The sequence below is a fragment of the Macrobrachium nipponense genome, chromosome 25, assembly GCF_015104395.2.
Source record: "Macrobrachium nipponense isolate FS-2020 chromosome 25, ASM1510439v2, whole genome shotgun sequence".
NCBI lineage: Eukaryota > Metazoa > Arthropoda > Malacostraca > Decapoda > Palaemonidae > Macrobrachium > Macrobrachium nipponense.
Genome location: NC_087214.1, coordinates 63,193,470 through 63,218,036, shown reverse-complemented (window position 1 = coordinate 63,218,036; position 24,567 = coordinate 63,193,470). Strand labels below are relative to the sequence as shown.

Genomic DNA, 24,567 nt, shown 5'->3' with positions numbered 1-24,567 from the left:
TTTTTATTATTATTATTATTATTATTATTATTCATTATGTATTTCATTCCCCTTTCATCTATAAAAATATATTTTCCACTAAACTAATTGATTTTGAGTTTTTGTGACGGGAATCAGTGAATTTTTTGTTACTTTTCATTTCATTTTGTGTTAATACTGAAGATTTTCATACAATCAACTTACCTGTCAGATATATACATAGCTAAGACTCCGTCGTCCCCGACAGAAATTCAAATTTCGCACCACTCGCTGCAGGTAGGTCAGGTGATCTACCGGCCTGCCCTGGGTGGCAGGACTAGGAACCATTCCCGTTTTCTATCATATTTTCTCTGTCCCCGGTGGTATCAACATTGTTGTTACTACCTCTTGACCTGGAATCTTATTTCAACCTTTTGATCATCGTTTATCGCCTTTTTGGTGACGTACCTGGATCGTGGTTTTTGGCATTCGCTACTGTGGACTGAATTTGGACTTGCTTTTTTATTTTTCTCAGTATGTCTGACTCAAATGTGAGTGTGAGAATGTGTGTGAATGTAGGCTGCAAGGTGAGGATACCGAAGGCTTCGGTTGATCCTCACACTGTATGTCGTAAATGTAGGGGGTTTGAATGTTCTTCTTCTAATACCTGTCATGAATGTGAGGGGTTGAATGCGGAAGAATGGAAGACTCTAACTTCTTATTTGAGGAAGTTAGAGAGGGATAGAGTTAGACGTTTAAAGAGTGTGTGTACAAGGCCTATTGAGCCTTTTATTGATTCTATCTCTAACCTTAATGAATTTGATTCTCCCTCTGTGTCGAATCATTCACAGGCTTTACTTTCAGAATCGGCCTCTGAAATCGCCGATCTGAAGGCTACTATCTCTAAGATGAGGTCCAAAATGGCGGCCTTACAAGGTAAGGATAGTGAGAGTGAAGTGTTCAGTGAAGTGAGTGCTCCCAGTGTTGTGGAGGGGGCGTTTGATCGTCTCTGTGATGCTCCCAGGCCCAGAGGAGAAGGAAAGTCGAAAGCCTTAAGGAGGTCGTGGAGAATCCCCAACGGTCAGACGTCCCTTCAGCAGGCTCTGTTTCGCTTTAGACTGCTCAGGACCGCTTTAGAAAAAGCGTCCTGCGAGAGTGTTTCTCTTCCTCTCCCTCTCCTTCACCTAAACGAGGATGGAAGGATTCGGACCTTTCCAGGCCCCTGAAAAGGCATTGGAGAGAACCTTATTTGAATTCGAGCCCGGAGCGCTTCTCGGATGAAGCTCCCTCTTCAATCAAGAAGGCTAAGGTTGTGTCAACGTCTCCCTACATGGACGTAGCGGATCGCTCGCCTTCGAACTCTCCTTCTCCTCCCATTGAAGAAGACGTGGGAGAAGCTTCAAGGAAAATTCTTCTAGCTGTCCAAGAGTAGCTAGCCTCATTGGTTGGAGTTTTGGCTAGAGATCCTCCTCGTAAGAAGGACTTTTCTCTTCCTATCAAGAAGTCTCGTCCTCTCTCCCCTGCCACGCGCGCGGCGTCTTCCAGGCATGAAGCTTCCTCTTCCAAACAGGTAGAAGAGGACATTCTTTCTAGAGCAAGAGCGAGAGAGGCATATACCAGGCGCAAAGCGCAAGACAGGATGCCAGCCAGACGCGAGGCGTCCTCCAGATGCGTGGAAGCAGCCAGGCGCGAGACTCCAGCCAGGACTCCTTCCGGACGTGAAGTGTCATCCAAGCGCGAGGCGCCAGCCAGGACGCCAGTTGAGCGCGAGACGTCTTCCGGGCGCGAGGCGTCTTCCAGATGTGAGGAGCCAGCCAAGCGCGAGGCGTCAGCCAGGACGCCAGGCGGACGTGAGGCGTCATCCAAGCGCGTGGCGCCAGCCAAGCGGGAAGCGTCTTACAAGGCTGAACATTCTTTCAGACAAGATGCGCCTTCCAGACGTGAGGCTCCAACTTTTGTGAAAAGGAGAGATTATCACTCTCTTAGTCCCTCTCCTATCAGGAGTTTGTCTCCCCCAGAGAAAAGACGTCCTGATTTTACTACGGATTCTCCTTTAGACCCCGAGTTAGATGAGAACTCAGAAGACGAGACTCGTGGAAGGGAAGGACTGTCAAGCTACAAAGTCTTGACAGCCCTTCTTCTTGAGGAATATGGAGACGCATTAACCCCTGCCGCTCCTCCTTCTCCGCGCTCTCTGTTTTCGAGCGCAAAGGCGAAAAAATCTTCGTCTTTCCTTAGAGTGAGACCCACCATATCTATGAAGAGGGCTCTTCAGTCTTTGAATTCTTGGATGGATTCGAAGAAGGAGCTGGTCAGGACGGTCTTCTGCATGCCCCCAGTGAGACTCGCTGGCAGAAGGGGCATTTGGTATCAGACGGGAGAGAATATGGGCCTTTCTCTCCCGTCTTCGGCTGAAGCAGACTTTTCAACGTTAGTGGATGCGTCGAGAAGACAAGGTTTGAACTCTGCCCGTGTGACTTGGGGCATTTCAGAACTGGATCATCTCCTCAAGGGACTCTTTCATGTATTATATTGGAAGTTTTCAATTTCTTAGATTGGTCCCTTGGGGTGATGTCCAAAAAGGCGCATGACACAGAAGGTCTCGACCCAGATGTACTCCTTTGTATTCTGTCGTGTATCGACAAGGCAGTACAAGATGGCTCTTTAGAAATCTCCTCTTTATTTGGAGCGGGACTTCTTAAGAAGAGGACAGTCTTCAGTGCTTTTTTGACCAAAGCGGTCTCCCACTCTTAGAGAGCAGCACTTTTGTACTCTCCCTTATCAAACTTTTTGTTTCCTTCTCAGTTGGTGAAAGACATTTCCCGGTCATTAACTGAGAAGGCGACTCAAGACCTTCTTACTCAGTCATCGAGGAAGAAGAGACCTGCGGCTGCGGTTGAAAAGAAAGGACCGAGTACGTTTGTTCAGCCCTTTCGAGGAGGCCCTCCCTCCAGAGCACCCTCAAGAAGGAAGGCTCCTGAGAGGAGAGGTAGGTCTGCCTTCCGTCCCTTTAAGAAGGGTAAATGATTCTACACACCTCCAAACACCAGTAGGTGCCAGGCTCTTAGAATTTGCGGAGGCCTGGGCACGTATAGGCACGGACGCCTCATCTTTGTCTATGATAAGGAAGGGATACCTTATACCTTTCCACGACAGTCCTCCCCTAACGTCAACTCCGCGGGAACTGTCAGCCAGATACAGGGACCCTGTACTGAGGGATACTCTTCGACTGATGGTGGATCAGATGTGGGACAAGAGAGCGATAGAACTAGTGCTGGATCAAAACTCCCCGGGGTTTTACAATCGCCTTTTTCTGGTTGCAAAGGCCTCGGGGGGCTGGAGACCAGTACTAGACGTCAGCGCTCTGAACAAATTTGTTCAGAAGGAGAAGTTCTCCATGGAGACTTCGGCCTCAGTTCTTTCAGCTTTACGCCAAGGAGATTGGATGGTGTCTCTGGATCTCCAGGACGCCTATTTTCACGTACCGATTCACCCTTCGTCGAAGAAGTACCTCCGTTTCATGGCGGAGGGAAGGATCTCTCAGTTCAGGGCCTTGTGTTTTGGCCTGTCCACAGCTCCTCAGGTCTTCACAAGCCTGATGAAGAATGTGGCGAAGTTTCTTCACCTAAAAGGGGTGAATATCTCTCTGTATCTGGACGACTGGCTCATCAGGGCCAGATCAGAGAGACAGTATTTGGAGGACCTTCTTCTGACCATGAACTTGATCAAGTCGTTGGGATTACTTGTGAACCTCGAGAAGTCGCAGCTGACCCCCAGACAGAACTTAGTCTATCTGGGGATTCAGATGGATTCTCGGGGTTTTCGAGTATTTCCTTCGCAAGAGAGACTCGCGAGAGGCTTGGAGAAAGTCTCTCTCTTCTTAAGGAAAGAACGGACGTCGGCGAGGGAATGGTTAAGCCTTCTAGGAACCCTTTCCTTGCTCGAACAGTTCTTTCCTCTAGGAAGACTGCATTTACGTCCACTTCAATTCTTCCTCAAGAGGTCTTGGAGTTGGAAGACAGGAAATCTATCAGACGCCTTTCCCATTCCAGTGGAGATGAAGCCTCACTTGGAATGGTGGTTGCCCCCATTGAAGGAGAACAAGGGAATCTCCCTGAAGGTTCAGAACCCAAACCTAGTGTTATACTCCGACGCGTCGGAGAAGGGTTGGGGAGCAACTTTAGGCTTGAGAGAGGTGTTAGGCATCTGGGAAGCAGCACAGGTGTCCTGGCACATAAACTGCAAGGAGCTCTTTGCCGTACATCTGGCTCTAAAGAGCCTAGAACCTTTGGTATCGAAGAAAGTAGTTCAAGTGAATATAGACAACACCACAGCGTTGGCCTACATTCGGAAACAAGGAGGGACTCACTCCTTGTTCCTTTACGAACTGGCAAGAGACCTACTGCTTTGGACTTCCCAGAGAAATATCTCCCTGCTTACGAGATTTATTCAGGGAGAAAGGAGCGTAAGGGCGGACAGGCTCAGCAGGAGGAACCAGGTCCTTCACACAGAGTGGACCCTCCACTCAGAAGTGTGTCAGAGTCTCTGGTCTCTTTGGGGGACTCCTCATGTGGACCTCTTCGCCACGTTCCTCTCCAAAAGGCTGGAAGTCTTTTGCTCGGTGGTAGAAGACCCCAGAGCTCTGATGGTCGACGCCTTCCTACTAGACTGGTCTCACGTAGACGTCTACGCCTTTCCACCGTTCAAGATCCTGGGACTAGTTCTAAAGAAATTTGTGGCTTCAGAAGGAACACGGATGACCCTGATAGCCCCCTTTTGGCCAGCACAAGACTGGTTCACAGAGGTGGTGGAGTGGACAGTAGATTTTCCCAGATCCCTCCCAAGAAGGACGGATCTTCTCAAACAACCACACTTCCAGAGGTATCATCAAAACCTCCCCGCTCTCGCTCTGACTGCCTTTCGACTATCGAAAGACTTGTCAGAGTGAGAGGGTTTTCTCGCAAAGTTGCAAGCGCGATTGCGAGAGCCCGCAGAGCTTCCACTAGACGAGCATATCAGTCTAAGTGGGAAGTTTTTAGAAGGTGGTGCAAGTCTAAGAAGTTGTCCTCCTCCACTACCTCTGTGACGGAAATCGCTGATTTCTTGCTATTCTTGAGGGAAGATTTGCATCTATCTGTACCCACAATAAAAGGATACAGAAGTATGCTTTCTGCAGTCTTCAGGAATAGAGGACTAGATCTGACAGAGAATAAGGATCTCCACGATCTCATAAGATCCTTTGAAACTACGAAGTCTTTGGGGCCAGCTCCTCCTAGCTGGAACCTTGATGTAGTTCTAAAATTCCTATCATCTGAAAAGTTCGAACCTCCTCATCTGGCGTCTTTTCGAGACCTGACTAGAAAATGTTTGTTCCTATTAGCTTTAGCCACAGCAAAAAGAGTTAGTGAATTGCATGCTCTAGAGGATAAAGTAGGATTTTAGGGGGACTCAGCCATTTGCTCGTTTAAAGCTTTATTTCTAGCTAAAAACGAGAATCCCTCGAATCCCTGGCCTAGGACCTTCGAGGTTAAAGGCTTATCGAGTCTCGTAGGGAGAGAGGCAGAAAGATCTCTTTGTCCTGTAAGAGCTCTGAAATTCTATCTTCAGAGAAAACACCAGATGGGGGGCTCTAGACAAGGTCTTTGGTGCGCGGTAAAAGACCCCACAAGACTGATGTCTAAGAATGCTCTAGCGTTCTTTGTGAGAAGCGTCATTACAGATGCGCATAAGATCTGTCCTGACGACGCTTTTCGACTTTTAAGAGTGAAAGCTCATGAAGTAAGAGCAGTAGCGACGTCTCTCCTGTTTCATAAAAATATGTCGCTAAAGAACATCTTGGAAGCGACATTTTGGAGATGCAACTCAGTATTTGCATCTCACTACTTGAGAGATGTTCGTGTGACCTACGAGAATTGTTTTTCTCTAGGCCCTTTCGTGTCGGCGGATACGATCCTGGGTATAGGAGCTAACACCAATCCTTAAAATTGTACATACCGTCTATTAGATATGTTCTAGACTTTCTGCTGACAAAAGTGCTAGATGCCGCACTGGCGGCCAGTCACTACTGTTCAGTAAGGAACTCTTGTGATATCTTATTAGATGAGTATCATTATTTTTTTTGAAAATTTATGTGTGTGTGCATAATGTGTTTTTGAGTTATGGTTGTTGTGAAGAGTTTGGGGATAACTCGGAACAATTTTTAATACTAACACGGTGGTTAGGATCAGGTGGTCGGGATTGGTTGTGTGCTCCTTCATAAGGTGTATTGTCATATAAGTGGATCAGCACCCATTGACAAAGTCCTTTGAGGCTCTGCCGAGTAAGCGGATAAGACCCCATCGGCAGACCCACAAGAACTCTTGGCCATAGATCATATATCTCGCTAAAGTTTCTTGAGGTGATGCAGACTCCTGGGCAGCAGCGACGAAGTCTACCACCTATCAGGTAGGAACCAAGGTTTATTTATACCTACAACATATGTTGTTTACCTGTCTATTCCATAAGTAGCTGTCTCTTACCCTCCACCAAAGGGTGCCAATCAGCTATGTATATATCCGACAGGTAAGTTGATTGTATGAAAATGATATTGTTATGATACAATAAAGTTTCATACATACTTACCTGGCAGATATATACGATTAATGGCCCACCCAGCCTCCCCGCAGGAGACAGGTGGAAGAGAGAAAATATGATAGAAAACGGGAATGGTTCCTAGTCCTGCCACCCAGGGCAGGCCGGTAGATCACCTGACCTACCTGTAGCGAGTGGCGCAAAATTTGAATTTCTGTCGGGGACGACGGAGTCTTAGCTATGTATATATCTTCCAGGTAAGTATGTATGAAACTTTATTGTATCATAACAATATCATTTTTATTGTAGTGTCTTACCGAACAATTATAGAGCCGTGATTTCCACGAGCGGCAGGATACTAAATTCAAATTTAGCGCGTCGGCGTCGCCAACACTGGTGGTGATGACGTCATCTCCCTCCACTCGCGGGAGAACCAGGTACAACTGCCCAGGTGAATCCAATTCTTTTCCTGCCGGCGTCCGGTGAACATCGGTGGTCGGTGCGGTTGGATAACTTTGCTTCGCTTTTTTCTTGTGGAGGCTCTTCCAAGCCTACGTTAACTGTTTTTGATTCGTCTCTGGCACCTTTGCGCAAGCAGTTAGAGATGTTAACCAACTGGATGAATGAGTCCAAGGGTGGTTCGAAACCTTCAGATCCGGTTGTAGTTCCGTCTACTTCTTCGGCGGTATCGGAGAATGAAGAAGAAGTAGAGGAGGAGGATTCACATCACCTCTCGTGTTATTCACGTCTCCTTAGATTTCTTCTGGTATCTTATCCAGATTATTTTGAGAAAGCGGCTCCGCGCTCCCCAACTTCGACTTTTTTGATGAGGAGGAAAACTTCAGACCCTCTCCTCCCAAAACTTGTTCTATCTAAAGCGGTTAGACATTCGTTGAAAGAGACGGAGAAATGGATGTCTATGAAAAGAGACTTAGGGAAGGCTCTTTTTGCTTACCCTCCCTCTAAGTTGCTTCGTAAGAGGTATAGGTTTTTATGTAACTGGGGAAGCTCCTTCTCTGGGAGTTTCTGCCTCCTCCCAGGGAGACTTCTCCAGTTTAATCGACTCCTCTAGAAGATCTGCTTTCGCCGCAGCGAAAGTTTTCTTTACAGCGCCTGAGTTGGACCACGTTGTAAAGAATCAATTTAAACTTTTGGAAGTCTTTAGCTTCCTTGATTGGACTATTGGCGCTTTAGCGACCAAGATCGAAGACTGTCCTTCTCTTTCCCAGGAGTTAGCGGAGGATTGGATTGGTGTTCTGTCCTGTGCGGACAAATCCATTAGGGATGGATGTGATGAGTTAGCTTCGCTCATCGCCTTTGGTACCCTTAAGAAGAGGCAACTTTGGTGCTCCTTTGCTTCTAAAAGGGTTACGTCCCAACAGAAGTCTGCTCTCTTGTTTGCTCCTTTTGTGAAAGATAACCTCTTTCCAGACGATGTAGTGTTGTCAATTTCGTCTGCGCTAGATAAGAAATCTACTTCGGATTTACTGGCACAGTCTACTAAGAGACCTAAAGCTCCTGTGGAGACTGTTCCTTCGGTTTCTCCTCTGGCCCAAGCGCCTTTTCGAGGGAGAAAACCCAAGCGCTTCTTTCGGCCGAAATCGAATTTGCGACCTCAGTCTAAGGCCTCGGCCAAGGTTAACAAACCTTCCAAATGAAAGCTCGGTTCTTCATGCACCAGTGGGAGCCAGGCTGGCTCTGTTTTGGGAGGAATGGGAAAACAGAGGAGCAGAAGCCTGGGTAGTGCAAGTACTCAAGTTCGGCTATCGTATTCCTCTCGTTTCACCTCCCTCGCTCTCACCTGTGCCAATTCCATTCCAGGCATACTCTCCGGGCTCAGACAAATTTCTGGCGCTAGCCGCAGAAGTGGAAGCGCTTGTTCTCAAAGAAGCGATAGAACAGATAGAAGGGGATTTTCCTCCAGGCTTTTACAATCGCCTTTTTGTAGTTCCCAAGTCATCAGGGGGCTGGAGGCCGGTTTTGGATGTGAGCGCCCTGAACTTGCATGTCCAGAAAACAAAATTTCATATGGAGACCACTCGGTCGGTTCTGGAGTCCATCAGACAGGGGGATTGGATGGTCTCTCTGGACATGCAAGACGCTTATTTTCACATTCCGATACATCGCGAATCTCGGAAGTACCTGAGGTTCATGTTCGAAGGCAAGGTGTTTCAGTTTCGGGCGCTTTGCTTCGGACTAGCGACCGCTCCTCAAGTTTTCACCAGGGTTCTATCCCCGATAGGAAGCTGGCTACACATATTAGGGAGTAAGAATCTCCCTCTATCTGGACGATTGGCTTCTCCGGTCGGAATCAGAGAGTCGGTGCATGAAGGACCTTGGAACAACTCTGGATCTTGCCAGAAAGTTAGGAATTCTGGTCAACAAACAGAAGTCCCAGTTGGTTCCATCTCAGAGCATCCTTTATTTGGGGATGATTCTGAATGCTCAAGTTTTTCGGGCTTTTCTGTCCCCGAAGAGGGTTCAAGGCTGTCTGGAGACAGTTCAGGAGTTCTTGGACAAAAAGGTAAGTTCTGCCAATCAGTGGATGAGGCTCCTGGGCAAATTGACGTCAGTGGAGAAATTTGTGACGTTGGGAAGACTGCACATGAGACCTCTGCAGTTTTTCCTGAGAGCCTCTTGGTGCAGGAAGACACAACCAGACTCGATTACCTTTCCTGTCACAGATCAAATAAAAGAGGACCTAAGGTGGTGGCTCTCTCGAGCAAGGTTGGAAGAAGGGTTAGATTTACGACCCATCCTCCCGAACCTACAGTTCTTTTCCGACGCATCGGACACAGGTTGGGGAGCCCTACTGGGAAATCAACGGACTTCAGGAGCTTGGTCGGAGAAGGAGAAGAAGTTCCACATAAATGTAAAGGAACTGTTAGCAATTTTCTTAGGGCTCAGACAGTTTCGGAGCTTAGTAGAAGGCCGAGTAGTGGCAGTGCATTCCGACAACTCCACGGCTCTCTCGTACGTGCGGAAACAGGGGGGGACTCAGTCTTTCTCTCTGTACGAAGTAGCCAAGGATCTCCTCCTGTGGTCAAACGTAGCGAAGGTTCAGCTAGTCCCGAGATTTGTTCCGGGAAAGATGAACGTCCTGGCGGACGAGTTAAGTCGTCAACAGCAAGTGTTACCTCTGGAGTGGACTTTGGACAACAAGATTTGTCAGAAACTTTGGCGCCTTTGGGGACGACCGTCAATAGACCTGTTCGCGACATCGAGGAACAACCGTCTTCCTCTCTTTTGTTCTCCAGTCCCAGATCCTCTAGCTTGGTCGGTGGACGCAATGCTGTTGGATTGGTCGGGTCTGGAAGCTTATGCATTCCCTCCGTTCGGTCTAATAAGAGAGGTGCTGAACAAGTTCATGTCGCACAGCAATGTAACGCTAACGTTAATCGCTCCCTTTTGGCCCAGGAAAGAGTGGTTCCCGGACCTTCTCCAGTTGTTAGTAGACTTCCCCAGACTTCTTCCTCCAGAGAAGTGGCTTCTCAAACAACCTCACTTCAAGAGGTTCCACCAAAACTTGTCCGCTCTAGCTCTGACAGGGTTCAGACTGTCCGGAATCTTGTCAGAGCGAAAGGATTTTCAAGAAGAGCTGCAGAAGCTATCGCTCGTTGTAGGAGAGAGTCTTCTAACAAACTCTATCAAGGGAAGTGGAGAATCTTCAGAGAGTGGTGTAGAAGTGCTAAAGTCTCTACTTCTGCGACCTCTTTAACAGAAATAGCAGATTTTTTCTTCTATTTCTTAGGAACTCTAAGAAACTGGCTCCTTCGACGATCAGAGGATATAGAGCCATGCTCTCTTCGGTTTTTCGACATCGAGGTTTGGATATTTCCTCCAATTCAGATCTGTCGGACCTCATTAGGTCTTTCGAAACCACTAAGCTCCCGCAAGATACAGTGGCTTGGAACTTAGATGTGGTGCTTAAGTTCCTCATGGGGCCACCGTTTGAGCCTTTGAAGTCGGCTTCACTCAGGAACTTGACTAAGAAGGCACTCTTTCTTATTGCACTAGCTTCTGCTAAGCGTGTCAGCGAATTGCACGCTATAGACAAAAGAGTCGGTTTCTCTCAAGGCAATGCTGTATTTTCGGTATCTTTGACCTTTCTAGCCAAAAATGAGAATCCTTCTAATCCTTGGCCGAGGAGTTTTGTGGTAAGGAACTTATCTGATTTGGTTGGACATGAGGAGGAAGAAAGGCTCTTATGTCCAGTCAGGGCTATTAAGCAGTATCTGTTTGCCACTAAGGGTATCAGAGGACAATCTTCTAAGCTCTGGACCTCGGTTCAAAATCCCTCTCGTCCTCTTTCTAAGAATGCTATATCGTTCTTTATTAGAGAGCTTATCAGGGAAGCTCACTCGCAGTCCGAGAACGACAATCTTTCCGTTCTGAGAGTTAAAGCTCACGAGGTTAGAGCAGTGGCAACTTCTTTAGCATTCAGAAAGAATTTATCTTTAGCTTCGATTCTTCAGAGCACGTTCTGGAGATCGAATTCGGTTTTTGCGAGTCATTATCTCAAAGAGATAGAAACGGTTTTCGAGAATTGTAAAACGTTAGGTCCGGTGGCGGTTTCTGGCATGGTGTTGGGAGAAACGGCACAGGGGTCGTCACCTCTATGCTAACTTTTCACCTTGAATAGGTTGTCGAGTTCAAGGGAAGCTGGGGGTACTGAGTACCTGGGATACTCACCAGTCTGTTAGGTCAGATTTTACAATGGTTGGGTATATATGTTTTTAAATCTGGTGTTGGTGACAAATGTTTTGTATGATTGAATTTCTGGTCTTAGCCCAGGGCAAGGGCAATCTTTGTTGTTACTATCCTCCGTCAGTCAGCCTTGACTCGCTTGAACTACGGAAGGATTCCACTCCTGTAGAGGCTAACTTTGGTCAAATTCCAATTCCTCTACAATAGTAAGAAGAGCACCGACCAGAGGCAGTAACAGTCTGCTGTAGCTCTCTTACAAGGTAAGGTACAACAGACACCTTGAGTGTTTACTGGTATTGCAATAAATGTAACCATTTAAAAATACTAGTGGTCCACTGAATCCCACCTTCCCATAAATGTGTAATCAGCTCTATAATTGTTCGGTAAGACACTACAATAAAAAATGAAATTTTCATTATTAAAATGAAGTTTTATTGTATACTTACCGAACAATTATGATTATACCCACCCTCCTCCTCCCCTTAGGTGGACGGACGGGCAGAAAGAATTGGATTCACCTGGGCAGTTGTACCTGGTTCTCCCGCGAGTGGAGGGAGATGACGTCATCACCACCAGTGTTGGCGACGCCGACGCGCTAAATTTGAATTTAGTATCCTGCCGCTCGTGGAAATCACGGCTCTATAATTGTTCGGTAAGTATACAATAAAACTTCATTTTAATAATGAAAATTTCATTTTTCTAATTACCCATGGTGGAATTAATGTTTCAACTTGTATTATTTAAGTACTATGGTGATTAATCTATACACCTTTGGTTTAAATAACATTATCATTCCACAGTTTTGGTGCTGTTTATTGCATAGATGTTTTAATGATACTGGTGATATTATAGAATATCATCTCTTTATTGATTCTGGCATTGCATCAACTTGGGAAAAATAGTTTTACACCAATGAAAAGCAAGATCTTGTGTTGGTCAGTTAGCTCTTCAAACAACATAGAAATACACCAGAAAGGCAGTGGTTGCACTGCAAGCAAGTCTGATAAACATTGGTGTTACTGGCAGACTGCAGTAATCTATAAAAATCAGTTATCATAAAAAGAGAAAACTTATGCAAACTGAATGCTGCTAATGCAGCTATCACCTTTAATACCCCATGTTTAAAAGAGGGTCTCCTACTTATTTATTTGTATGGCCATTATAATTATTTGATCTTTGGTGGTGTTCTGAGGGTTGAATGGACTAGTGTGTAAGTCAGTCTGTTTTTTAGAGCTCTCAGGGCATACAAACTCATTCCACCTTCTTCCATTCACCAGGTGTTTCTGATACAGTGTATAGTTGCATGATGGAGCTCTTGCATCTTCGTGAGGAGGAATCTCCTGGCCAAGCCAAAACACTTTCCTTGCAGATGATCTCCAATCTTGTCAGCGTAGACGCTTGGAACTTGAAGAGCACTTATCCTCCCTTAGCTCTGGCCATGTCATTTGTTGGAGCTGAAATAGTGAGTAGGCTATTTTATGATTGTTGGTTGACAGTATTTTGACTGCACAGTAGTGCAATATCAAGAAGCACTCTTAAAATGGGGATGAAATGAATCAGACAAATTAAGACATTAATTTGGATGGTAATGCTCTTCATTAATTTGGATGGTAATGCTCTTCACTTCAGAGGGATGCATTGAATTGGTCATATGTTTGACCCTTGCGTATTTGATACTTTACCAAGTAATTAATTGTAGATATATGAAATTAAAATTATTTTGTACTGTATTATTAGAGATGGAAAATCTTGTGTTAATATAGTACGTATTCACTTTTCAGCTCTTGTTATAAGTTATTTATAGTAATTTTTTTTTAATTTGGCAAATTTAGTTCATCAATAGTACTGTTGTTATTTATTATCTTATCATTTATACCAGTACATGCTTAACTAATACCTTAGATTTTTAGTGGGCTTCATAAATCGTGGAGCATTTTAATTGGGCAGTAAGGAATGTCATTACGTACTGTATATGTTTAGAATGCTGACATATTTAAGGATATTTCAATGAGCATAAGAAATATAATGCTTTGTTTATTATAAATGTTTATTGTAGACTCAAGCTTGAATGTTTGTTAAGACATTTTTGTCATTTGTAAAAATAAAAATACTGCCAGTTTAAAGAATTGTTTACTGTTTATTGTTTGACTTGTTTTACATCTTACCCAGGTTCTTCAGAAATATCCCTCCATACCAGAGGGCCTCTATAAATCTCTCATGGTAAATTATCTAGCCCCAGCTGGTACAAATGTGTACAAAATTATTGTAAATGATGTGACATCATCATCTTGGAGTAAATACTTTCTTGAGGTTATCATGAAGGCTCTTCAAAGCTCTGACAGGTGAGTTTTATTTAATCTTTTGGGTTTCTAGGACAATTTCTTTGAAAATAATGTTTGAGAGATAGCCCTTTGATTTAAAGGCTTTATATTGGTTTGTACGACAGCAAGACTTACCTGTTGTTTTATATTGTGTGGACTAGCACATCTGCAGCAGAAATTACTCAAGTATGAAAAACATATATTCAGCTCCTGCATTAAACTTAAAACACTTTGGTTGAGAGCTACTCAGGTGGATTAACTTTATGAAAAAAAAATTAACCAGACGTGCAATTCACTTTTGGAAAATGAGGATAAATATTAAAAACATACATAGTACGTATCTTTATTCTTCCAAGAATTTGGTAATCTATACATTAAAAAGGGAATTTTATGGTTTATTGACATGTTTTCTAATTGTATTTTCTTATATAACAACTGAAATAGAAGAATCAGTTGCAGATATTATCATTACTTTAGTAAGTTATTTTAATGTATCACTGTATGTATAAAATCTACAAAGCTCATGACTAATAAATGTAAAAGACCCTCAAGTTCAACACACAAGTTATCCCCTTTTGTGGTTAAAAACAAAATGATTAATACTGAAGTAATTTTGATGTTTCAGGGTCACAAGACAGAATGTCCTGACATTGTGGCTACCCATAACGATCCGACAGTATCCAGATGTATGTGCCACTATGCTTGACAAATGCGTTCGGTCATCTTCAGAGGGCTGGCTTGCTAGAGTGGCAGTGCTCAAAGTAGCAAGAGCTTGTGGTAGCATGGACATTGAGGAGAATATGGAGCTGTGCATTTCAGCAAAAGAAGAAAATGAAGAAACATTCTTTGAAGACATGTCAAATAAAGGAAAGAAATGTGATGTAGAAGCAAAGCCGTTTTCATTGGTTGTCCGATGTGCCATCAATCACATTGATGAAATGGTTCGAAGTGAAGCTTTGGCTTTTCTTTGCCATACAAAGAAGGCCTCACAGCCAGTCACCCAGTTTGAATCTGAGTTGTTGAAGGAATTCTTTTCCTTGAACATTAATATCGATTCTGCTCCTTTTAGACAAAATGTGATCAGATGTTACAAAGCTTTGGTTGTGAGACTGAGAGACTCATGTGCTGCTGTGCTTAAAGCCCCTCCATACAAAAATGTGCCCATCAAGAAGTTTGCTAACCTTGATTTTAAAAATCTCCCTGTCAACTCTACTTTGTATATTAACGGTGAACTGCTTTTATGGTTTCTCTCCAAGTTTCATTCAAACTTGCTGTCTGGTAGCAACTATCAGCGTAGAATACTGTCTCTACAGTTGTATAAGGAAACTTTGCTGGCATTTTTTGAAGCAGAAAAGGGGTCAGCATTTACTGTGAGTCCAAGGTTCACATCTGTTTGCTCATTTTTGAATTTACTTTCCAAAATTGTTCAGATAGACACGAATGATGCCTCAAAATGTGTGATGGACTTGGCTTTAACCTGGACATATGAGTCACTTGTCTTGTGTTCCCTTGATGAAATGGATGACATTAGAGATGAAGTTGAAAATATTTTTAGAATTTTGGAATATTCAAAGATGAAGCCACAACAAGAGGAAGTTGGGAAGTGGTTACTTCTGGGACTGTCCTTATGCAACTCTCCCAAAACAAGTGATGTTGAAAGTGGAGCAAGCATTGTCAAAATCATGTCAAGTCACCATGATCTGAATATTCCTTCCTTTTTAGAGGTGCGTTTTGTTTTATATTGAAATATTGTTAATTCAGGTCTTGTGTTCGAATTTTGCATCATTACCAACTTGTTCCCTTGTGTTGTATTTGTATACTATTTGTTTATATGGTAAGGGAAATGTCCTTCATCATCAAATTTTCTCCTCAGGAATATGGTGGGTTTGAAAAACCTGGAAACTTTCTTTCATTCTTGTATAATCGAGTTGAAATTCAATTTAGAGGCGCTCAGAATAATATAATGATGGCAGCGAGAGAGGCCCCTATTCATGGAAGCTTACTGGTATGTATGTGTATGCTGGAGTTACATGAAATGTTACTATATTGAATTAACTGGTTCATATTTCCTGGGAAGTGTTGAATGTTGTAATTGACTCAAATTATTTATATTTCCTGAGTAGTATGAAATGTTATAGTTGAATTAAACGATTTGTATTTCCTGAGTAGTATGAAATGTTATACTGTAATTAAATTATTCAAATCTTAAAAATATTAGCATAAATACCCTCACTTTTATAGTATAATGAAGTTCTAATATTTATTTCAGGCATTAGGACGTTGTTTATGTGAGACTGATGGCAGCAGAATTGTAGAATCAACTGAATATTTACAAAAGCTGCTGAGAAAGTTGCTGGAACTTATGGTAGAAATGATAGAGTTTATGCTTTCTGTTTTAGCCATTTCTTCCAAGAATGGATCAGGTAAGGAGCTTATTTAATAGATGATAGTTCTTACCTTGTTAACCAATCATCCTGTTTATAATACTTTGGCTTAGTGGTCTTGTTAAACTAATTTATATAACTGTAGTAGTACAGGAATAATAATATATAGTAATTATAATAATGTACAACCTCAGAATACAACGAATGAATTCCTCTCTCCTAAGCCATAACTGTGAAAGAATGGTGAATGATTTCAAAATACGTACTTCTAGATGGTCTGGTACTTTGGGAAAGTAAAGAAAGTACATATCCACATTAGTGCATCACTTTTACATAGACTCTTGATGGTTTCTCCTCGAGACCAACAATATGACAGGCTCAAGTAAGGCAAAGCTTTTGGAATTCTGATGCAGTTGTTTTCTTACAGAGAAATATTTATCCTTGCATAATTTTAAATGCAAATATTTTCTTATTCCAAAAGGTTATAGTATAAGAAAATCCCATAATCTTCAGTTACTTATAAATTGGAGTGATCACAGCTAAATTCTTAAGCTCCACATTGTAATTCCATACAGCCTTGGATAATTAAAGGCACTACATTGCCAGTCATATCAATTTGCATTTAGAAATATTCGGAAGTACGTGTTCAATTCTGTAATGTTAGCCTTGCGAATTTTATCAGGGGAGTTCTTCCAGTGAAATTGAGATACTACAGTAATGTTGCAAAATTGACCCAGTTGTTAATCAGATACCTTGTAAAATGTTTAATTTTGCCCTATTCTTCATGAGGAAATGAGAAATACTTAAAAAAAAAAATTTTAATGTAATAATTTTTGGCACATATGAGCCAATAAAAAGAGTAAATAGAAGAGATAGATAGAAATGATCAATATAAAATAGGGTGGGCAGTTGACATGTAGTTTTGTAAATTTAATGTGGTCAAACTACATACCTGATAATCTTGATAACATACATTTCCTTAAACCTTTCAGCCATTGCTCCTTCTTTTGCGGAGATGGGGGAATCAATTGAGATGATGATAAGGAAGTGTGAAAATAACACAGAAGGAGCTGTGCAAGAGGCTACTGAAGCAGTAGGATCTGAACTTGTACCAGATTCTTCAGGCGAGGATGGTGATGAGGTTTACGAATCAGAAACTGCGATATCAAGTGATCATGCCTTAATCTTGGCGTGTTGTTGGCAGACTATGAAGGTAAGAATATTTGAACTTTTAGATTGAATTATAGCAATTTATGTTCAGCAATCTTTAGACAGTGCCTTGCATAGTGATTTATTCTATATTTAGGGAGACTGTAATTAGCAAGTATTTTTGACATTAAACCGTTTCCTCTAACAGTAGCTAGTTTCAGAGAAGAATCAAATGTGTCACCTTTTCATTCATACTTTAATTGCCAAGTTATGGATTTGTTTTTTCACCAAACTTTTTTTACATGCAAAGAATTGGCATGAAAAACATTCAGGTTTACTCATATAAGACTCATTAATTTCCTAAATAGTATTTCTCCTTTGAATAGAACTGCTCACTGTCAAGGGTGGATTTGGTTTTTAATGTCGAACTATTTATGTTTGAGGAACTGTGATACCCTTATTTTTCTTGACCTCTGTATTTCCTTCATGTAATTGCTGTATATGCAGATGAAATAAAGACCATTATTTTTACATACCTAGATATTTCATTCATGCAGCTAGGCTTACAGTAACCAATGTTGTGTATGTAGGCAGTAAACACTAAAAGTTTAGAGAGATATTTGTAATTTACCATTACTGTACATAGTAAGTTTAAATAGTCTTTTCTAAGTTTGCACTTCATATTTCCTGACATTAAATGCTATATCTTGGTCTTTTCTGTTAATGGAGGAATTATTTCATAGGTATGCTGCTTAGTATCAAGTAACTCCACATCTCGTTGGACAGAAGTGCTTACCGAAGACCAAATTGAGACGATACTGCGCTCAGTCATTATCCGTGTGTTGACTGGAACACGCCACAAAGGGGCCATGGAAGCTGCCAGAACATGTTACAGTCAGTTGTGTGTGTTGCTTCTCAGTCCAAATTCCAAATTAGGGCATTTGATATACAGACAGGTAAAGTATTTCTGAGCTTTATATTGATTCTATTTTTTTTTTCATTGTTTCTATTTATTATTCTATTTACTATTTTTATTTGAGATGAATCTTACCTACTGTTAAATTTAGCTATACCTCCCTGCCAAAAAATCGAATGGCTGCCCGGATGACTGTCTGGTTTACCTGTTCTCCATCAGGTGTTTCGAATGTTTTAGCTCTTGTCAGAATTCTCCTTGCTGCCATCGCAGCTAGGCAATTGTTTGTATTTTGCGAAGTTTGGCTGTTTTACACCTGGTTACGGTATTGTAATTTCATTTTCCTAGGATATCTTCCACCAGAAACAAATCCAATAACATCAGGCTATATCGGAATGTTTTTGGTATAACCAGGATGGTGAATTGGAAGTTGATCAACATTCCTTTGTACTGACAAGGGTACAAAGTGTGATCTTGGAACTACTAGATGTGAAGAATGTAGGGAATTGTTTTGAGAAATTTATGCCTGAATATGTCAGATATAGGAAAGACTGGAAACTAATAGATTGCGAAAGCAATTAGTTAGATCAGGACGTAACCTGTCAGGCTATCCCTACTCAGACTAGCATTTTAGTAGGCTAGTATTGACTTCCTCTGTAGCTCTGCCTCCTGCTCCCCATTCGGTTCAGGAAAAGCATAACGAGAAGTTAGAACATTTACTTATTTTTAGTTCTAATACAATTTGAACTGAGTTCGTGACGGAAACGTTCCGAATCCCTCCATAGTGTGCGCTCATTTTCGTGTTCCCTGTTAGAAGTAAGGTGTCAGTGCCCTCGTCTGTACGTAGCCTGAGCCTAGGACTGCCCTGCGACAGTTGGAAACGTCCTCTGCCAGGGAACCAGGCCGGTTCTCGGGACGGTGGGATTCTGTGCCCTCCGATACCTACTTTGCCCTTTTCATGGTCTGAATCTCGTTTAAAGTGTTCGCCAAAGGACTGCTAAAGCGATCGCTAGGACCATTAAAGCATTCACATGAGGATAATTTCAGTCAGCGTTAATGCTCACTCCGTAGGCGCATTCTGTCGTCTTCAACACCTAGTTTGAGGTGTTAGCATGCATAGGCTTAATAATATATGATATAGGTATAGACATTTTATTGAGATGATAATGTATCTGTAGCGAGTTTTACACATTTATCGACTCGGTCAACTGTTTATCTCTCTCGTGTTTTGGTTATTCTAAATTCTCGTCTGCTAGTATATTCATTTTTCTTCGTAATGCTTGTGTTCGATCATTGCATGCTTCCTCTTCGGCTATCGGCAAATCTCTTACTGCTGCCTCGATTAATGTTTCTCTTTCAAGTCTACACTGTCTGTAGTATCTAAAGTTCTCGCCGTGTTAGATATTCTAGCTTCAGAGATTTCTAAGTTAGTTTCATATAGGAATGCTTTCAAGTATGTACGATCACTTTCGGATGTAACACCTCTCCCACCACCTCCCACTTTTGGTGCCTCGTTCTCTCTTTCCCTCAGTCGACTCGTGCGGACTGCGGACCAGGGTTCCCAGACGTACAATAATTATCGTACGATTACAGTAATTTGATCCTCTGTACGATATACGAATATTAATCAAAATACGATCATTTGAAGAGGTTGGGTATGAGAATTTGGTCTGATACATCTGGGAACCCTGCTGTGGACATTGTTGACTATTGTGAACGCAGTTGACTCATGCAAATTTGGCCGAGTCCCGAGTCGCTTAAACCGTCTTCCTCTCATTGAGTCGTGGTGGATTCGATACAGCACTCAGCTGCTGTCACCTTTCATCGACATGTGTCGCTTTTTGTCGCCAAGGGTTGTGGAGAAAGCAATCCTTTAAGCTCTTTTGTTTACCTCCTGTTGGCAGCTGTGTCCTCCCATCGCCCGCTGACAGAAGAAGAGTTTGAATAGAGTTGGAGGAACTCGTTTGGGCTGGTCGGCGTTTGTTGCCACACTACGCCTTGCTGTAACCTCATTTTTGTACATGAACTTCCCTGCCAGATATATACTTAGCTTAGGTCTCTGACGTCACGACAGAAAATTCAAAACTCGCGGCACACGCTACAGGTAGGTCAGGTGATCTACCTTCCCCGCCGCTGGGAGGCGGGTGTAAGAACCAGTCCCCCTTTCTTGTCAGATTATTTTCTGTCGCCGGCTGGACAACACCTGTTGTTCAGTCCTTACGATAGTTAAAATTCATTCTCGTTGCCGACGATTTGGATTTTGGTGAAGTACCTTTTGTTTGTTGGCTTGGCATACGCTTTTTGGACTGTTTTTTGGATTTTTCTTTTGGATTTATCTTACATATCTATAATCATGGATGATTCTGAAGTTAAGAAACCTAGTTTATTTAGGGTTTGTTCAGAGAAGGAATGTAAAGTTAGGCTTCCTAAAGCTGCATTAGATCCTCACTCGGTATGTGCGTCTTGTAGAGGGAATGAATGCTCTTTTATTAACCCTTGCAAAGAGTGTGAGAATTTGGATGAGGATGGTTGGAAGGCTCTTTCTTCTTATGTGAGAAAGTTAGAGAAGGATAGGGTGCGCAAGGCTTCTTCAAAGAGTTCTAGTAGATCGAGGGTGAGTGAAGTTGACGCTGAGAATCCTGTAGTAGAAGTAGTTCCTTCTCCAGTTTCAGCCCCTGCGCCCAGCTTTGAACCCGAAGATTCGTTTTCGGAAGTTGCTTCTGGGAGAGCCTTGATCAGGAGTAAGGAGAGCCTCGCTCGCTCTCGACAAGGTAAGAGTGATGATAGTGCAAGTGATCAGTGCAGTGCCCCTAGTGCAGTGGAGGGTGCGTCTGACCGGCTCACTAACGCTTCCAGGCCTAGACCTCTTCCAGACTCCCAGACCCAGTGGAGGAGGAAAGTCGAAAGCCGCAGGAAGGTTAGGGAGAACCCCCACCGGTCAGGCGTCCCCTCGGCAGTTCCTGTTGCTCGTTCCCAGGCTGCCTTGGATCGAACCAAGAAGGAGTTATTGCACCAGTGCTTCTCGTCATCTTCGTCGCCTTCTCCTCAGCGTAGATGGAGCGCCGCGGAGTCGTCTCGCCCTCTCAAGAGGCCCTGGAAGGATCCTTGTGCCCTTCCTTCCAGCCCCGAATCCTTCGCGGAAGAGCCAGAAGTGGAACGCAAGAGAACCAAGATTTCGTCCGGTTACGCTTCTCCTGTTCGCTCTCGGACTTCGTCCCCTGTAGAGGAGTTTAAGAGATCTCCTGCGCGTATCCTGGCGGGTCTGCAGGCGCAGATTGCGGCTTTAGCGGAGTCTATTGCCGGGACTTCTCATCGTCGGAAGGACACCTCACTTCCGGTGAAGAAGTCTAAGAACGTTCCTTCGGCTAAATCTCCTTTGGCTAGAGAAGCTTTTGAGCCTGTTAGTAGGAGGTCAGAAGTGCAGGCTGGAGCTCGGGATCTTTCTCCGAGTAGGCTCTCCTCTCTTCCCAGCAAGAGTTGTGAGCATGTAAGGCGTAAGGAGCCAGACAGGCTCTCTCCTCAGGATTTCCGCTCCTCTTCAGTTAGGCGTCAAGAGCTTGACAGACGTCAAGAGCCTCGTTTTCGTCAGGAGCGAAGGAAGAGTTCTTCGCCTGGTGGCCACTCTCCTTTTGACGGACGCTCGGAGCCTAGTAGGCGTCAAGAGCCTAGTAGGCGCCAAGAGCCTGGTAGGCGGCAACGGAAGTTTTCTCCTCCGTTAGATCACTCCCGATTGGATAGGCGCTCAGAGCCTTGTAAGCGCCGCGCTTCTGACAGGGATTCATCTGTGGATGTTTTCTCTCCCCGTGGCAGGCGTCAAGAGCCTGGCAGGGGTTTTGAGCTCAATAGGCATCAAGAGCCTGGCAGGCGTATTGAGGATGGCAGGCGCCAAGAGCCTAGCAGGCGCAGAGAGCCTGATAGGAGCTCTCCCTTATCCAGACGCTCTTCTGTGGAGTTAGAATCTGTTTCCGACAGACGGGCCTCCACTTGTAGGCGCTCTCCTAGTAGGCGCTCCCCAAGTAGGCTCTCTCCTCCTAGCAGGCGCTCCCCCAAGTAGGCTCTCTCCATGGGAGGCGCTTATCAAAGTAGGCGCTTCTCCCCCCCCCCCCCCCCCCAGCACGCTACAAATCCCCCCTCCCCCCCACTGGGGAGCAGGCGCCCCCCCCTCCCCCAAGTAGGCTCTCTCCTGGGAGGCGCTATCAAAGTAGGCGCTCTCCTAGTAGGCGCTCTCCTGGTAGGCGCTCTCCTGGTAGGCGCTCCCCCAGTGGTTTTTCTTCCGGTAGGCGCTCGCCTAGTAGGCGCTCTCCGAACAGGCGCTCTCCAAGGATTAGCTCTCCTCCGGGCAGTAGAGCTTCTAGACGTCATTCTTCGGAAGAATTTGTTGGTGATTCGGAGGAAGATTTGCCCAAGGATGCTTCGGTTTCTTCTTTTTCGTATAAGAGACTTACAGACCTCCTCTTGCAAGATTTTGGTGAGTCTCTTTCGGCCGTTGCTCCTCCGTCTCCTCCGTCCTTATTTTCAACGACCAATACGGCTAAGAAGCCTTCAGTCGTTAAGATGAAGCCTACAGTGTCTATGAAGAAGGCTCTGAAGAACTTTGACGACTGGTTGCTTTCAAAAGAAGAGAAAGGCAAGACAGTTTTTTCTTTTCCCCCGTCCAAGCTGACGGGTAAGATGGGGTTCTGGTACGAGTCAGGAGAGCCCTTGGGTCTAACTCTTCCCTCTTCTGCAGACTCGGACTTCTCTTCGTTGGTTGATTCCGCACGTCGTTCGGCGCTGAATTCTGCGAAGACGACGTGGGGTATGAGCGAGTTGGATCACCTTCTGAAGGGAATGTTCCGAGTCTTAGAAGTTTTTAACTTTCTTGACTGGACCCTTGGAGTGTTGGCTAAGAGGACTCAAGAGCATGACACTCTTTCGCCTGAAGACCTCCACGCAGTTCTGTCTTGCATGGACAAGGCAGTGAGAGACGGTTCCGGGGAAATTGCTTCACTTTTTGGTGCAGGAGTGGTAAAGAAGAGGGCCGTTTTCTGCTCTTTTCTTACCAAGGCGGTTTCTCACGCACAGAGAGCTTCCTTGCTGTATTCACAGCTTTCCCCGCAACTCTTCCCCAAGAAGACTATTAATGATATCTCCAGCTCGTTATCAGCAAAAGCGACGCAGGATATGCTAGCTCGCTCGGCTAGAATTCCGAAACCTTCGTTTCAGCAGAAGACAAAAGAAAGAGGCTCAAAGTAGGCAAGAACCCTTTCGAGGAGGACCTTCGTCTCGCTCTTCTTCCTCCAGAGGTTCGAGACCACCTAGAAGAGGAAGGACCTTCTCCCGGTCTATTAGGGCCAAGAAGTAGTTCGTGTGTCCTCCAGACAACTGTGGGTGCCAGACTTCTGAACTTTGCAGATGTCTGGGCACGAAAGGGGGCGGACAACTGGTCCCTCGCGATCATCAAGAGGGGATACCTCATTCCCTTTATCTCGAGACCACCCTTGACCACCACTCCAAGGGCACTGGTGGCCAAATACAAAGACCCACTAATGAATCAAGCCCTCGATCTAGCGGTAGAGCTGATGTTTAGAGAAAGAGGCAATAGAGATGGTTCAGGACCCTCTTTCAGCGGGGTTCTACAACCGTCTGTTCCTAGTTCCCAAAGAACTCAGGAGGATGGAGACCGGTTCTGGACGTGAGCGCCCTGAATGTCTTTGTGAAGAAGAGGAAGTTCGCTATGGAGACGACGTCATCAGTCTTAGCAGCTCTTCGTCCCGGGGACTGGATGGTGTCGCTGGACCTTCAGGACGCTTACTTCCATGTGCCGATCCATCCTTCTTCTCGCAAATTTCTCAGATTCATGTGGGGAGGGAACGTTTTTCAGTTCAGGGCCCTATGCTTCGGCCTTTCCACGGCCCCCCAAGTATTCACAGGACTGATGAATAACGTTGCCCAGTGGCTTCATCTCGAGGGAGTGAGGATTTCCCTCTACTTGGACGATTGGCTTATCAGGGCCAAATCCAAGGAGAAATGTCTGGAGGACTTACGAAGGACGTTGGATCTAGCAGCTTCTCTGGGTTTGCTAGTGAATTTCGAGAAGTCACAGCTAATCCCCAGTCAAGAGCGTATCTATCTGGGGATTCTGATGGCTTCTCAGGTTTTTCGGGCGTATCCGTCCCCAGAGAGGATAACCCGAGGTTTGGAGAAGGTAGCAATCTTTCTAGAGAAAGATGTATGCACAGCGAGGGAGTGGATGAGTCTGTTGGGGACACTCTCCTCGCTGGAGCAATTCGTTTCTCTAGGAAGGTTGCACCTCAGACCCCTACAGTTCTTCCTGACGAGGAACTGGGATCGGAAATCTCAAGGTCTGGACTTTGCGTTCAAGATTTCGCAAGAGATAAAGGAGGATCTACGTTGGTGGCTAGACCCTCTATTGTTCAAGGAAGGCCTTTCCTTGCAGGTTCGGAACCCCAACCTAGTGTTGTATGCAGACGCTTCGGACAAAGGTTGGGGAGCTACTCTCGGGTCGAGAGAAGTGTCAGGCACCTGGATGGGGGATCAGGTGTCCTGGCACATCAACAAGAAG

At 44.4% G+C, this 24,567-nt stretch overlaps 1 protein-coding gene across 1 annotated transcript in view; it reads left to right on the top strand.

Annotated features, from left to right (window-relative positions):
• The window catches only part of LOC135199453 (tRNA (32-2'-O)-methyltransferase regulator THADA-like), a 355,981-nt gene that overhangs the window by 233,507 nt on the left and 97,907 nt on the right, over window positions 1-24,567 (top strand). Inside the window, 7 exon segments of the mRNA XM_064227516.1 lie at window positions 12,513-12,697; window positions 13,405-13,577; window positions 14,182-15,280; window positions 15,430-15,561; window positions 15,826-15,979; window positions 16,933-17,153; window positions 17,833-18,045. Of these exon segments, the coding sequence (XP_064083586.1) occupies window positions 12,513-12,697; window positions 13,405-13,577; window positions 14,182-15,280; window positions 15,430-15,561; window positions 15,826-15,979; window positions 16,933-17,153; window positions 17,833-18,045 (2,177 nt within the window).